At 46.3% G+C, this 16,244-nt stretch overlaps 1 protein-coding gene across 1 annotated transcript; it reads right to left on the minus strand.

The window, feature by feature from the left end:
- Positions 1-1,172: 1,172 nt before the first annotated feature.
- On the minus strand, positions 1,173-3,469 carry LOC147733552 (uncharacterized). Its single transcript, XM_086958984.1, has 2 exons — positions 2,294-3,469; positions 1,173-1,238 (listed from the first exon to the last, which is right to left on the minus strand). The coding sequence occupies exons 1-2, from the start codon at positions 3,467-3,469 to the stop codon at positions 1,173-1,175; spliced, it is 1,242 nt and encodes a 413-aa protein (XP_086815110.1).
- Positions 3,470-16,244: the final 12,775 nt, after the last annotated feature.

Consider the following 16,244-nt stretch of genomic DNA (forward strand, 5'->3'; position numbering starts at 1 on the left):
TAAAGTTGCAGTGTTGTTTTTTTAAGTTCTCAAATGTTCGCAAATTCACGAAGTGCTAAATGTGTTAAAGTCACTAGTTTTTACGGGCAATTTAAATCTCGCCCATCCCTGCAGATATCTGCCTAAAGCAATGATGAAATTACCAGCGTGCTACGAAATCATAGCGCAATGCAGAAAAGAGTGTAATAGTTATGCTAGCCTATATGACCCATCTTTAAAAGTCGTCACTCCACGCTTATGTCAATGGGTTTGACTGGTCGCGTTCCGGGGTGTGGGTTGCCCCCTGCGGCGTTTTAGGTCGGGATCTGTGCCATCCTGTGATGAAATAGTTGAATGTTGTGTTCTACGCCTCCTCTCTATGCCGGGGAACAATATCACATTTTCGAATTTCAGGTCTATAATTTTGAAGTCAGATGTGTGACCAAGGGTTTTTCCAGTTTTTGATGCATATTTTACTTTTTGATGTGCCAGTACCCAGAAGCTAGAAATGTCTTTTGGAAATAGTTTAAACTTGGTGTGGCTGGTTGTGTCTGGTGGGTGGGTATATTGTGTTGAATAGGCATTCGTTGTTCTGTAAAATGTGTTTGGTTTGTGTGTACTACGTGCTACGTCTAGTGCGTTTTTGAATGTATCCATGGTAATTGGGTTGCTGCTGTGATTAAGCCGGGGCGAATGAGTGTGTTTTCGTTAGTCTAGCCACTGTCTTCTGCTGGGTGACTTTATGTGTCTGTTGTGCATCGGTCGTAAGCGCTGTGGGGAGCCCAGTTTGCGATCACTCTAGTCTAGTGTCTAGCTCAGCATCATTTAAACAACTCACCAGTGCAATCTGTTGTGAAGTACACCAAAATCACAAGATAGAGTTCAAATCGCACTGAGATTTTATTGAAAACACAATGAAAATCTCTTCCAAATCATCCTCAATTAATGACAATATAGTTTGATATATTTTACAAAAAAACACGACTTGTAAATAATTTTTAAATATAGCATTATTCTTTATGAAAGAGGTCTGCCTTTTAATACATAAATATATGTTCATATGCATAAATACATAAACACAACTATAAATGGTTATGTTAAATACTGATAAAATATATAATATATCTATCTCTATGTACAGTGGTAAGAGAATCGATGGGAGGTGCTGAGGAGGAGACAAGGCTGACAGGCATCTATGACTGCAGGGATGTCCACAGGTCCTGGTCTGGCTGCTGGGAGCACATTTCATCCAGTATATCCTGAAAAACAGAAGTGACACGAGGGTTAATGGCATTGCTTCAGCACTATGCTACATATTATATATGGGGAGGGTGTATGGTAATTAGGAGGGCCAGTTTCTAAGCGCGATTGGGTTTCCCCGTTTAGGGCACTAATCGCGAATGTATTAGGATCGCACAATTTTAGGGGGGAAGGTTGACATTTTATAATATTACACATTATGCCCCCCGAGCAAGGGGATTTCTGGTCTCCTGTCTTGGATGTACCATGAACAGCCCAAAGACACATGGGGTCTGATTTACTGAATGTTTCCCAGACATCCCCATGCTATCTATAGTGCTGACTTTCAGACACAGAGGCGCTTTCCCCAGACAGGTGCACTCGTTGAATCGTGCAACTGGCACATGTATTGTTTAATCTGGCAGAGAACACAGGCGAGTGTTGGTGATCATTGCCTAGACACATGCACTGCCCACCCTTCCCATGGCATTGCCATCTCTTCCCGCGCATTGTTCGCTAACATCAACAGAATGCTGTATGCCAGAAGACGAATGGTCTGGCCATTGTTATGTTGACTACACAACCTAGGGTTGATAACTGCCCTGGTTGAGTTCCTGGACACTGCAGGGCCTGGTGCAATGCACGTGAACGTAAGTGCCTCTCAATAGGGGGATAGCAAAGCCTGCAGTCAGTGCCTAGAGCATTGCAGTCTCGCGATGCGCTATGTAAACGTCACTATTAGTATTATTGCAATGCATTTCATATTTTGATGTGAACAACAGAAAAAACTTGCTAGCGCAATCCTTTCAACACGGTATGTAGGGGGATGTTCCCCTCTAGGTGTGCATGTGGAGCAGAGCCCGCACTCCTCGCTATCCGAAGTCAAGTGCAAACAAGCATTGCTAAAGTAATGCCTGAGGCTCGACCTAAAAATACAACCCCAAAACACAGATGAGGGGAGCAAGCTGGGCATGTAAACAAACATTACTGTTACCAATAAACATTAAGTGTCTAGCTGGCATCGAAAACTCTGGATCTTACTCAAATAAGTTCCGGACGTGTTTAAGGTTCGTACCTGACAGAAGCCAAGGTCTGGGGACACAGGCGAGGGCGCGTCTTCGAGGTTCAGCGCCAGCTCTTCCGGGGTGCCTGGAGCGCCGTAGTCTCCGGGGAAGAAGAACAGCATGTCCGAGTCCAGGGGCTGCTCTTTCTGCAGATCTGTGGGGCTTCTCAGTTCAGCCACAGGGAGGTGTGGGTAAGGGAGGTACTGATGGGGGAGAGGGAGCTGGGCTGCACGCTGCAGCCGAGACATCCTGATTTCATCACAGCCAGAAGTGCACGTGCCAGAAAGGGTCCTCATTTCAACAGAGGCAGGAGATGAGAGGGGACTCTGCATGCGCGTGGCGGGGAGGCTCCTCATTTCACCAGAGCTAGGCGATGAGTGGTATAGATGGTGGCGAATAACAGAAGGAGTGCTCGTTTGACCAGCGTAGTGAGGAGATGACAGCTGCGGTCCCGGGGCCAAGGCTTGTGGATGGTGCTGCTGTGCGTCCGCATTTCTTTCTGGGTAGCAGGAAGAGGTGAACCAGGAGTCTGTCTGGCCAGGCCTTTCATGACTATAGAGGGGTGGCTGGCAGGGCCCAGTATTGAGAAGGGAGTCCGCCATCGGCGCTGGACTCAGGGCGCAGGCCGGATGCGCCCTCGGCTGGCTGCACCCCAGGCCCTCTGGGCAGAGGTTGCACCTCCTGGCCTGGGCCTCCTTCCTCTGCGCCAGGGCCTCCTCGCTGAGCCCCAGCAGCTCGGACAGATGCGAGATGTAGCCGATGGTCAGCTGCAGGGTCTCGATTTTGGTGAGGCTCTTCCCCGCCGGGGCCACCGAGGGGGGCAGGTATCTTCTGAGGCCCTGCAGAGCCTTGGACAGATTTCTCATCCTCATCTTCTCCCTCTCGCTGGCGCTGTACCTCTGGCTGCCCGCCACCCTGCTCTTGCCTTTCCTGTCTCTGACCAGCTGAGGCGGTCGAGGCCCACACCTCGGCATGTCTGGCGCAGGCTCGCAGAAACCTCCGTAGAGCTCCATAGGGAGGGTAAACTGCAGGTACGGAGGCGAGAGGCCGTAGGAGTCGGTGGAGGAGGCCGGGGAGAGGCTGCTGTACCCCTCGGAGTCGGGGTAGCTCAGCGGCGGCTGAAGCTTGCCGTCTACAGGCAGGAGGTAGTCGCAGGGCCGGAGCTGGGACGCCTGGGAGAAGTCCATGTCTTCCAGTGGGTCTGGGAATGCTGCAAGGAGCCCGCGTGCCCCAGACTTTATCCTTAAGGCCGAGGTGTGAAGTGGCACCTCTCCAGGTCCATTAACACTTCAAAGGTCGAGAGGGGCGAAGGCGGCCATCCAGGGGTCCCTGGGAAGACGGTTCCCAGCGCGAAGGTGTTCACTTTCACCCTTCCAGAAATTAAATCAAAATGAAGCTTGCATACCAGGAAACTTATTTGCGTATACAAGATATGAGCAGGCCTGCCCTGCACCGAGGCCGGCACGTGCTCTTTCACAACAAAGTCTGCGTTTCAGCAAGGCTGAAACCATGTGTTCGTGGATCATTATTATAACTATGGTTTTTGTAAATCACAAAAAAACGTAGCATATATCGGTAGATAGGTTAGCCTATCACACATGCACGTAGACCCACTGTCAGTTCGAATACATGAACTGCTACGGAGACGCATGTATAAATGTAATTTCAATTCAATTCAAAGGTAAGCCGTGAAATAAATAGATATACGAAGGTAATCAACGCAGATGCATGCATTCAAAGATAGAAACAATTAGAAATAAATAGAAGCAGCCAGTGTAAAGAGAGTGGGTCAGAGGTGAACATACAGATAGACAAATAGCTATACGGCTAGTTTCAGATTCACGGTCGTTGAAATAGCGCAGTGGGTTAACATTCCTGCTTCAAATAATTGTGTGCACCCCGAAAATCCATATTTTCGACACATTCATGATTCTATTCTCTCAAGTAATAATATCTGGATACACTGGATTACCTGTCTACTTCTAACCTCCAGGTAAAGGATATCCCCTGCTGTGGCCTACGGTACAGAATGTGGATTGTAATTGGGAGCGTAGGTCCTTTTAGTGATTTGCTAACTACACTTACCACTTACGGCTAGGGATATTTGCTTTGTGTATTAAAGGCGCGAGGTGAGAGCATAATCACCCCAACCCAGACATCAAAGCCTGGGTGTAACCTTCAAAGCCGCTAGTCCAGGACAGTCGAGGTAGGGCTGGCGCTGAAACTAACTTGATTTGTCCGTCTTCGAGACGACTGGCCGTCCACACCCTTGTCAAGGGCAGTCCAGATTGTAGCTATGCAAACATCTCTCTTGCCTTTGACAGGACAGGCCGAAACCTGTGCGCCGGGACCAGGTAATTCTGTTTACATTTCGGTCAAGTTTGGACCTGTAAAGAACCGACAGACGCTCAATTCAATGCATGAAGCGATATACACATTAATGCTAACCATGCAATAGTTCATCCGTCAGGGACGTTTGTAGCGCTTTACTTTGTACCACGTGCCTAATGAAATGAAATGAAATGAAATGAAATGAAATGAAAAAGATATTTAATAAAGCGCACTGCGGCCAAGCGGCTTCCTGGCGCTGGGGACCTGGTCAGGGCTCACAGAGGGAATCTGGGGAACCTAAGAAGGAGCTTGAGATTCGCGCACACCTGTTCTGGTGATGCTGGCAGAGATGCTCTGCATCCTCTCAGACAGAGGTGGGATTTCCTCGATTCTCATTCACATATAAACTGGTCCTTAACTTGATTTAAAAAGTGCGGGGGCTCACATTGTATGTGAGGCGCCCGCAGCCGGCACTGTCTCATGCCCACTAACCAATCGTCTTCAATGTTCCCGTGCATTAATATTTAGTAGAAACGACTTCACTTTCATACCTGCACGTGGAATGAGTGGGGCTGTCAGGCCCATGTAACACGCCCATCGCTGCTCTGATGACCAGGCCCCCTCCTACCCATCCTCTGCACCCAGACACCTACTGTAGCTCCATACGACTACAAGAAGGCAGACGCATGAACGTACTTCCCCTCCCTGCGAGAAACGTCCCCATGTTACCTCTAGTCCTTCCCCAGCTGAGCAGGTTTGCTGTTCTTTGGTCTACATTGCAACGAGCACTGAAAACCACGCCTTATTCTACTGCGCCAGGGCCCACGCGTCTCACACCTCTCTTCCGCGCGTCTCACACCTCTCTTCTGGATTACTTGAGATGTCATAGTATGGGTAGCGCTCACTGCCCCTGGCGAGGCGCTGGAGCGCCAGTGCTGCACATTTGAGCCATTCCACACCCCCTGCCTTCCCGTCTCCCTTTTTTTTATCCTCCATGGACAAGTCATCTACAGACCCCAAGAGTAGACCCGCTGAGACCTCACCAGTTTTTGATACAATGAATCACAGTCCCTTTTTTTTCTCCTTTCAACGGCCCTCTTTCCCGTGCCCTCAGCACTAGCGCCCCTACTCACTGCTTCTGGACTCTAGAGACGTTGAGGTCAGTGATTTCCACAAACCCGAGAGGGCAGAGCACGGCGAAGCCATGCCGCCTCGAAAATAGAAAATCCACATAATTGCGTTGGATAGAGGCATCTGCTGCATGCATTTCTGTGCGCGCGGATGGTTTCACACCCTTGCGTCCAGGTAGACGCCTGGGAAAGTACATGCGACCCCTTCCCTCGCCGCGCCCCCCTTGCCAGTTAGAGCTGTGGTGTGAAGAGACTCCCGGGGAGCAGGTATTTGCATACGGAGTGTGCCAAAAGGTGACAAAGTTGCCGCCCACGGTGAGATGCCCGCCCATGGGCCCTCCCTGAGAGAGCACACAACCCAGGGGTTTCATCGTGAAGTCATGCACGGGTCACGGGGCTGCAGGCAACCAAAGCCGCATGCCTAGCCTCGGTGCATCGAGGCATTCAGTCCCTGCCCTGATACAGTGGCGTAAGCATGGTGACGCCCTCCTGCAGAATGTGATGGCGGCCCCATGACTATGGCCACTCTGGAAACATACTTACTCCTGCCCTTGACATGAGAATATCTGTGAAGCTTTCCCTCCTATGAAACCGTCTGCAAGGGATTTACATATAACAACAACCTTGCGAGCTTGTGGCCGTTCATCAAGTTTTGCTAGTAGGACATACCTGGCTGCCCACAAGTTTGACTGACCCCGAATATGGGAATGCAAAAATTCTGCCATCTATGCAGAATTTGTTTAAAGCCCGCTTGCGAGGGCATCTGTACACCAATGATGACTCTGTGAATCAGAATTGCATTTTACTCTATCAAATGTATTTATTTATTTAGACATATAAATTGAACACTACACAAATAGCTTTGTGACTTTGACCCAGATTGCACCTTTATGACAGTGGAGTTGCTTAAGCGAGTCCCTGTGACTATTTAAGTGTTACCAGCAGGCCTTATGTTCTATTCACTTAATCTTTCATATGCCAAATATTTTAAAATAGCACCATTCAGTTAGATAATAACAACTATGACTACTCAAAGTGCTAAGGTAGAATTGAGTTTGTAGTGTGCATTTGATTGATTGACATAGAAGTGTTTCCTATTATAACATAGCATTCATTTATTCGAAAGATTAGCTATAAAGCCCACCAGACTGTGTTCATGGCCTGACTGGACAGCAGGGCAAGCGGGCAATTCCCTGGAAGGCTGAAGCCCCAGGAGGCCAGATTTGACACTTTAAGGCCGTTTGCACCTGCAAGAGTAGTGGTGTCTGTTTCACCTTACTGCATCCCAGCGACAACTTGAGAGAGTTGCTCTGGTTCTGACACGCATTGGCACGTCTGCACATGGCTGCTGGAATAATCATTTTTGCCAAGCCCGTTTTACGTTCCCAGTGCGGCCCTGCTAGTGCTTAACATGAAAAAGAAATAAGTGCTGGGGCCCTTGTCAGGAGGCCACTGCAGCTTGCACCACCCTTTGCTAATGCCACTGATAACAATGACAGTACCATCACAACCACTAACCTTCACACTAGGCCCGATGTACGACCATGTTATTTTGCAAGTCGCAAATTGTGCTCAATTGCGAGTCACAAGAGACACTGCTTGCGATTCTCAATGGGGTCGCAAATTGCATGCCTCATCAATATTCATGAGACTCTCGCAATTTGCAAATCCATTGAGAATGGCTGGCCCACCCAGGTATGGTGGCCTGCTGGGCTCAGCAGAACCCCATGTCTGGGACTGCTTTTAAATTAAGCATATTAAAAAAAATGTAGCCCCTTTTCCTTAAAGTAAAACGGGATGCATTAAAAAAATAAAAAAGAAACATTTTTCGTTTCATTTTTTAAGGGCAGATAGTGGTCCTATGTTGAAAAATATGTTGAAACGAATCAAGTAACAGGCTTGCAGGGAGGGAGGCTCACAATAATCGTAATGGCGCAACAGGACAATGTATGTAGGTATCAAGCTTCACAGGATGTATGTGAGGTAGTCTGCTTGCATGATCACTTGACTGGATGACACACTATGATCCCACCACTGTTACAGATGTTCTGTGTGATCCTTCCTGTGCAGGTACATCTTTTCTTTATTTATTAACTTAACACATATACAATTCAACACAAACAAATTGTATTTTTGATCCACACACAACAACCAGTAGTGTAACATTAGCCCCCACAACCCAGTGGCGCAACAAAGGCCTCTGCAGCCCCCTCACCATAGTACCCTGGCCCGAGAGCTACTGAGTGAGGCAGGAGGGGGCCCCTCCTTGCACTTTGCAGGGGGCCCATCAAGTTTTGCTAGGACACTGCCACAACCCCTGCCGTGTTGGGACCCCGAGATCTATGGGCCCCCTCCAGCTCTGTGCAAGGGGCGGGCCCTTGGCCTACGAGCTTCTGGCTGGGTCTGGAGTATTGGGGCCCCCTCCATGTACTTTGCAAGGGGGTCCCCAATTTTCATTATTGACAACTTTTGCATTTACCCAGTCCAGCATTGATCATCTTTAAAGACCTCAGAGGGATGGAAGGTTGAGTCATCAGAACTGTAAGCGTCATTTTACTGTGATTGCTGAGGGAGAGGGAGGAATCACGACCCATTCAATGCTTCATAATGATAATACCTTGTACTTTGAATTTGGTACATCTGTAAAATACTGATATTTAGGAAGAGCCCAAGGGGCTACAATGACATAGTAAGATAAAATCATATTTTAACACTAGTTTCTTTCCTCTTTAAAGTGCCCATATCAGTTAGTCTGGAAGGCATAGAGCAGCAAGTTTTAAAATCCATTACTCTATGCTGGGAAAATAACAGAGCACTCGATCTTTGCACTCAGTACCAAAAGTGTGACTGAGCGTTTTTTTACACACGTTTCAAGTAATATGTTCTATAGAGTCATATTTATTTTCACTGCCATGGGATACATACATTTAGAACTATAACTATTATTATTACTATTGAACATACATTCCTGTATGTCCTTCAAGTAGAGAACAACGCACTGTGTATATTATTATGTTTTTTACATGAATCCTAGTTCCTGTCCCAGTGAGATAACACATTCCAGGTTTGTACGAAATCCCAGAGTCATTCTACTACACATACCTAACCCACTTGTACACCACTTTTTTGTCATTTTCATATTTAAGTTTATGTTATTTTTTTATATATTTCTCAAAGGCAACTCAAAACTTTTCCAGATATGATACATTGAAAAATGTGTTTTACTTTGATATAGCTCTAGCTGTGCTTAAAAGGGAAATAGCATAGGAAATGGAGTAAGTTTAGTTAAATAAACATAGAAGAAAAACTTCTTCTCTTACCTTTATTGAATTGTAGTATGGAAAACAAGCATTTCCAGAAGCCCTCCCACTTGGGAGAGACGACAATATGGCAGGGAGCCGGGGGACCAGCCCTTAACTGGCGCATTTCCCCCAGTGGCCCGGTATTGTGCTTGGTGCACGGATTAGGCTAGGTCGGGTGCTGTCCTGGAAGTACTCCGGGGTCATTTTGGCCAAATCCCACCCCTATTTAAGGAGCCACGTGGTGGCGAGCTGGTCTTTTTGCTGCCCCTTGCAGCCGAAGACAAACGCAGCACATCCTTCTTCAAGTTAGCACTGCTGGCGGCCCCCATCTCGATGCTCTTTCGGGAGTCGCATGGGCTTAAGAGATTTTCTAGCCTAACCTAAGAGTCTTTATAGGTAATTATACTCTCAATGGCAGCTCCAGAGGGCCCAAGGCGCTGCAAGGTAAAGGGGGTGCGGTGAGGTCAGCTGTGGCCTATTTTTAAACCCCTTTTAGAATTCTTTTGATACAGGGTGATTCGTTTTGGGCAAAATTAAGTACTTGTCAAGTCCCTTTGGGCAAAATTAGGCACATTTACAGTGCTTTTAAAGCTTTTTTAGTGTGATTTTCCTGTGAGGCAGAGCGTGTTGCGTGGGTGGAATGCGCTGCTTTAGCCATTTGTTTCATGTGTATTTAGAAGAGCTTCTGCCCCAAGAGATTGACCCCTCAGTTAGGATTTGCGATATAGCTGAATTGCAGGGTGATTTGATTGAGAACCAGGGTTGAATTTGGAGAACTTTTCTGGGAGCTTTGTGAGTAAGAGTACAATTCTTTAGAATTGACTGGGAGTTTGTGTTGTTATGTCTTGTGAGTGAGGCTATTTAACAGCAAGGATTTGCCTTCAACTAACTTGATGAAGAGAGCAAATGTTTTCGTTGACTCTATGAGGCTGTCAGGTTGAGCAAGGAAGGGCTCCAGCGGGCACCTTCAGGTAGTAATATGAAAGAAATGATGCACAGGATTGAGCACAGAATGGATGTGAATGATGAGATTCTTGCACTTTTGTGCCCACAGGGCCCTCTACAAGGGCAGCCAGTAGAGCCAGCAGTGCCAGCAGTGCCAACAGAAAGGCCTAGAAGACCAGGGGTTGAACCATGGGGGACATTCTCCCAAGGGGAAGAAGCATGGTAAGGGACAAGTAGCAAAGGGTGTCAAGGACTGCGGGCCTCCCCTGAGGTTGTGCCGGTGGGCAGTGTAAGTGGTGGTGAAGGTCAGGGCAGCCCCCCTGAAATTGGTAGATCCAGCAGTGAATAGCAGATTTGTACAGAACAGCAATAGCTGCATAGCGATTGGGGTCACACCAGCAGGCAGTGCAGGGCAGCCGGACTTGGTAGCCAATCTAGGCAGTATTTTGCCATGGCTTTCAAAGGCAGGGTGTTGTCTGCAACATCTATGGGGGTTGCATTGGCAGTTATAGTGGAGAGGGACCACATCAAAAGGTCAAGATGGCTTGTGGCCCATTTGAATTGCATACAGGAGCATGGTACACAAGGACAGGCAGGAGTGGAAGGTGCTTCAGCTGTGCAGGTAGCACAGGGGTCAGAAGTGGCTAGTACCTTACAAGTGGGCAGTGTTGTGCAAGCAGTACCCACAGCAGCCAGGCCCTACTTCTCCTCAAGGAAGATATGCCATGAGGTATGCTGGCACCATTGTTGAACATGGGTTTGGGGGATGTACGCTCTGAGTCCGATCAGTTGGGCAAGCATGCGCCTACAGATGTTAAGGAGAAAATCTGGAAAGGCAATTATGTAGATATGTGTGAGTTAACTGTAGGTGTGCTTGCGCGGGAGGAGAGCAAGCGGTGCAATGAGTGCTTGCACTCTAGGGAGTTTGGGCATTGGCTTTACAAGAAAAAGGTGGAGGAGAGAATGATGAATTGGGTCAAAGAAGTATCGATTTTGTAGGCAATCATGGCAGAGTGATTCCCATCCCTGAGAGCACAATAGGCGAGTTACCAGACTAGGATAGTTTTTGCGCATGATGTGTTTCGAGGCATGGCATAGTGGGACTATGACAAATAATTTAGCCATATTAAGATGACTTGACCCATGTTAGGGTGGGATCAAATCGATATGAACGCATGGTTGTGCTTCACGAAGCCACAGAAGATTGAGACTTCCCCAAGCCAGCCCTTCTTGGTGTGCTCGGGGGCCAACAGGTTATTCGAGGGGGGATTAGGGGGGGGTTGAAGTAAAGAAGTGGTCATGCTGGAACTTCAATAGAATATCTTGCTCCAGAGCTCAAAGGATGTGAAAATTCAAGCAAAAAAGCAGGAATGAGAACCCACTATTGGTCAAGGTCCGCTCCCCAGTTAACTGGCAAGCAATGGTGTCATGGTTGAATGTTTACAGCAATACAGCGGCAGCTCAGTCGTTGCATGAGGGTTCTAAGAATGGTTTCAGGATCCCGGCTGAGGGCTGTGTGGTTGTGACATACTGCAAAATCAGCAGTCACTAAGGGCTAATTCTACCATTCGAGCCAAACGGCACTGTTCCCTTGGTTGCACTCCTTAGGAGACGTTGTCCCTCTATGCTGTTCAATGACGGTATATGACAGAGTCACTGTCGATTGTTCATCAATTCATTTATTCAAATGAGGTTCAATCCAGATTTAATTCATCAGGATACAATTCAAATCAAAATATCCTTTGTTCACCAGTACATCTCTATGGTTTCATCCGATTACCAAAATTAATCCCAATGCATTTCGGGACGAATGCCCTTCATCAGGGGTCTGGTACACAATCTGTGGATTATCAAATACATTTGAGTCAGGGGGGAACACTAATCCTCAACACAATATACACAAGTTAAAGTCTCTTAATTTGTGAAATTAAATGGTAGAGACTTTTCTCATTTAAACACAGTTTGTCTGTACCCTCCAATGGGTGTTGAAAGCATGTAGAAAGGATAATGCAGCGGACCAGGGGGGTGCTCAGGAGGTCACTGACATGAGGTCCTTACCTATCAACCACACACACCAGAGCAGTTGCACGAGCTAGCACAGGCCATTGTGGGATGAAGGATTTAGGTGTAGGGGGCGCTGGTGGTAGGTATCCTAATGGCAGCTGGGCCCCCTGTACAAGAGCTTCCGGTATGGGAGAGGAAAGGTGGGGCGGTCCCATAAGGAGGGACCCATCCTCTAGACTGGAAGGGTGTAAGAAGAAGGGTCACAGAGCCAGTCATGATCTCACTTGGAATGATTATGTTATGTGTTGGTTGTACAGGAACAGACTAGGTGATTCCCATGTACAAAAACTCTGTTAAGGCTAGGTCTCACTTCTAAACAATGTGAAAATAATGTGGCTACTGTTCACATTTTACTGAAAAAAATGTTGTGTTCGTAAAAATTAAGTATGGCCGGGGGTCTTACAACCCCTACCCAAAGAGATGTTCTTTGGCACAATTGCGGCTCGCTTTCTCGTGGGTGGGAGGGTGGGGACTTCGCAAGTGGGTTTGCAAGGGGGTTTGTGCAGGGGAGTCGCGCTGGGGTTCGAATTTGAAATACCATTTTATGTTTCTGCTTCTTGCACTGCGAGAAAGCAGTGGAGCGACGCTCCTCCGCCCTGATGGAGGAGCCGCCTCTGCTCTGGCATTGTCATTGACATGGATATTTGCATGGAATGGTAAGCACCCATCGGGCATTGGCGACTCCTTGGCGATATGAAAAAGTAAGTAAGTCTCGCCTTTTTGACCTATCGGCTTCCCAATGATTTTTGGCAATGCTGTCCAGCATTGGCTATAACAAAATGAGACACAAAAGGTGTGATGATGGTAGGCGCATGTGTGAGTGATGATGCACGTGCACAAATGTTACCATGCATGTTTGCTTGCAGAATGATTCAGGAGTCGTTTTTTTAATTTAGCGAGCAATGATTTCGAACCCCACTTGGATTGATAATTAAAAGTTATTATATTTACTCGCAGGAAAATGTTTTCTGAATGAAGCAAACAGCAGCTGCTGGACTCTCCAAGAAATGTTATATATTTATATCTAAATGACCACAACATGTGGGGAAGCAATTGGGGGGGGGGGGGTGGATGGGAGAGTAATAGAAATATAAACAATTAAAAGCCAGAATGGGGGAGGAGGTAACAACAGGGGGGTGTGGAATGAGAGGGTGATTATAAATGCAGAAACAGCACATAAGGAAAGGAGGAAGTGGGGTGAGGAGCGCACAACACAGAGCGCGGGGTGTACGTTTTTGGGGGGTGCAGCACACGAGAGAGGAAGAAAACACCTGCACTCTAGTGGAGCGATTGAACCGAAAGAAAAAGTGTTACTTTTATGTGAGCAGTGGATTGACTTGTCAGTTACTCAAAGGGATGGTAAAGGACGTTTTCTCCCGTGGCATGCAAATTAGTGTGACAATAAATCCAAACATTAAAAATCAGTTGGGGAGCTCTAAGCCAACTGTAAAGTTTTGGTATGGTCAACAAGAGGTTTTTGCCTTAGACAGCTAAAAGATGTCTGTAGGCGAGGCCTAAAAATTAGGAGGCCTTAGCAATAATGGTGGATTTTCCCAATATATATTTCATAGAAAATTAAATAGCAAATTGAGACACAGGATGCATAATACGACAGTGCATATTTAGCTGTCCCAAAGTTAGCCCCACAAACAAAAGTTTTGTTTATGTGATGCCTACCATAGGGTAGTGATTAAGGCACTGGGCTGTGCTCTCCCCACCTCACTGCAATCTCCATTACAGTTTTAAAGTGTAACTTTGACAGAGAGTACCAATAGAGTACCAATAACTATATAATAAGCAATGAAAGGTTGCATCATAGTTTCATATAGTAAAGTTCAGGCAACCAGACGCTTCCTGAAGTGCAGTGGGCATGTGAAATCGATGACGTGATGATGCTGGACGTAGCATTGTTCGGACCATCATCTTCACTTCAGTGGGCAGAGTAGTTGAGCTGGCAGAGGTGCAGTTGATAGACGCAGCCTCTGTTGTTTAAGGAAGAAGTGCTGCACCAGGCTGCGTGTCACGCATTCCAGGAGTCCTTGCACTGATTGTCTACTTTTGCCAGGCTGTGCCTCCATAGGGAAGAGGGGAGGGCTATGGCAAGCAATGCATGTGACGTTTTGTAGATAATGAAAATGCACATGACGTTGAGCATAGAATGGGTCTGCTTTTGCACATTACATTTAGAGACAGCTGTGCTCGGAACAGCTTGTTAGCTGTGAAGTGAGCAGCAGAGAATTGGCGCCAATTCCGTCGTATTTCATGTTAGGTTTATAAAATACAATGTAACATTTCCTAGTAAGCTATGAAGGAAAGTCGTAATTTTATTAAAGACACGGAGGCGAGTATTATGCTTCTCTGCTCTTGCTCTATTCAAATAGCAGCAGACAAGAAACAACCCCTATGAGGCTGGTAGACAACCAGCCAATAGGAGAACAAAGCTTAGCAAACCATAACCAATGGCAGTACAGTTCCATCTATAATATTCAGCTTCACTGTGAACAGTCCACTTTTCTTGTGTGAAAAGTTAAAAATGAACATTTAATAACAGAAAAACAGATTGTACAATTGAAACAGCCAACTTAAATGTAAGCAGATCTTGTCAAAAGTCTGTAAGTCTGGGTCCCAAGAAAGCGAATGGAGAAGGCGAAGAAGCAGGAGCATCAGCAAAATTCATGGTAGGGGAAGCCTGAATGGAAGAACCAGCAACAGTTGCACATTCTCTAGTTGGAAGAAGATGGAGGTGTCCGCGCCACTGACAGGGTGGAAAAAGAATTATGAAGTGATACCAGGTTGAGGTGGGATAATACTCGCCTCCGTGTCTTTTTTAAAATTAAGAATTTTCTTCATAACTTACTAGGAAAACCTACATTTTATTGCAAGACTGGAGCGTCCTATTATGCTTTTTTAAAGCATGTTAACCGCAAAAGAAGATGCATTATCTACAGGGTTACAATCAAAAGTTCTGAAAATATTATCATTAGACCAATTAGCTGATCTCAGAACATCCTCAAGATGAGACCCTGCCCAAAAGGCGTTGGAGGCTGTAGCTCCTCTGGAAGAATGGGCACCAAAAATGGAAGCATCAATACCCGCTAAACACATAGTCCACGCAACCCAGTGAGCGAGGGTTGGGGAAAACACAAACTTGTGGGGTTTTCTGAAGGAAATGAGATGCTGAGTGTCTGAGGATGTTCTGAGATCCACTGTGTTCTGTGCATACACTCTAATACATTGTCTAACACAAAGTATGGGATGACCAGGAAAGTAGGGATAAAAAACAGAGGTTCAATATGTTTTAGTACATTTACGAATTGCAAAAAGTACACCGGAGAAGTAAACTGTTGAGATGAGATATCAAGAGCTCCAATATCAGATAAACATCTAATAGATATTAGGCATAATAAAATAATACGCTTTGCAGACAACACCTTTAGGGAATGGTCAGCATCATCTGGCCACACAATAAACAAATGTAGAACCAAATTTACATCACATATTGTACCATACTTAGGAACAGGAGGATTGCAGAATTTTACTTCCTTTAGCAGTTGACAGACAAAAGGTGCTCTCTCATCGGTTCTCCATCAACGTAAGAACAGAAATGGCAGATTTGTAAAGATTTACAGTACGATACATTTTTCCTCCCGAAGCTTTACAGAAGGAAATTAGCAATGTACGTTATATACACTGAAAAGGGATTGACATGTTTTCCTACATGCCAGCTTGCCCACAAAGACCAGACTGATTTGTAAGCCTTGGAGGTACCTGGCACCCAGGATATATTGATGTACTCCGAAGCTTCTGCTGAAATGAAAAAGAAAGAATGGGAACTCCTGATATTTACCATGCCGAAAGAAAGAAGGACTTGTCTAACACCACACTGTGAAGAATGATGCCAGTTCTTACCTAGGAGAAGGTTGGGAAACAAAGGAAGAAGAACTGGAAAGTCTATTGTTAGCTCCAGGAGAGGAGGGAACCAAACCTGAGATTGCCTGAAGGGAACTACCAAAACCAGGGCTGCTTGTTGGCGTTTGACCTGAACCATGGCCCTGTTGATCATAAGAGATGGGAGGAAAGCATAGTTGGTTGACAGTTGACAATGACCAGTCCTGAAGAAAAACATCTGAGGCTAAAGCTAAGGGATTAGGGTGCCAACAGAAGAATAAAGAAAATTGGCAATTCAGCCT

Source organism: Lissotriton vulgaris, chromosome 2_1 (assembly GCF_964263255.1).
Source record: "Lissotriton vulgaris chromosome 2_1, aLisVul1.2, whole genome shotgun sequence".
Classification (NCBI taxonomy): Eukaryota; Metazoa; Chordata; class Amphibia; order Caudata; family Salamandridae; genus Lissotriton; species Lissotriton vulgaris.

Bases quoted from the DNA above. Each gene is read 5' to 3' on its own strand.
- LOC147733552 (XM_086958984.1), bottom strand. From the start codon at position 3,469: ATGGACTTCTCCCAGGCGTCCCAGCTCCGGCCCTGCGACTACCTCCTG. The intron at 1,239-2,293 runs GTACGAACCTTA...TCTGTTTTTCAG, and splicing joins CAGACCTTGGCTTCTGTCAG to GATATACTGGATGAAATGTG.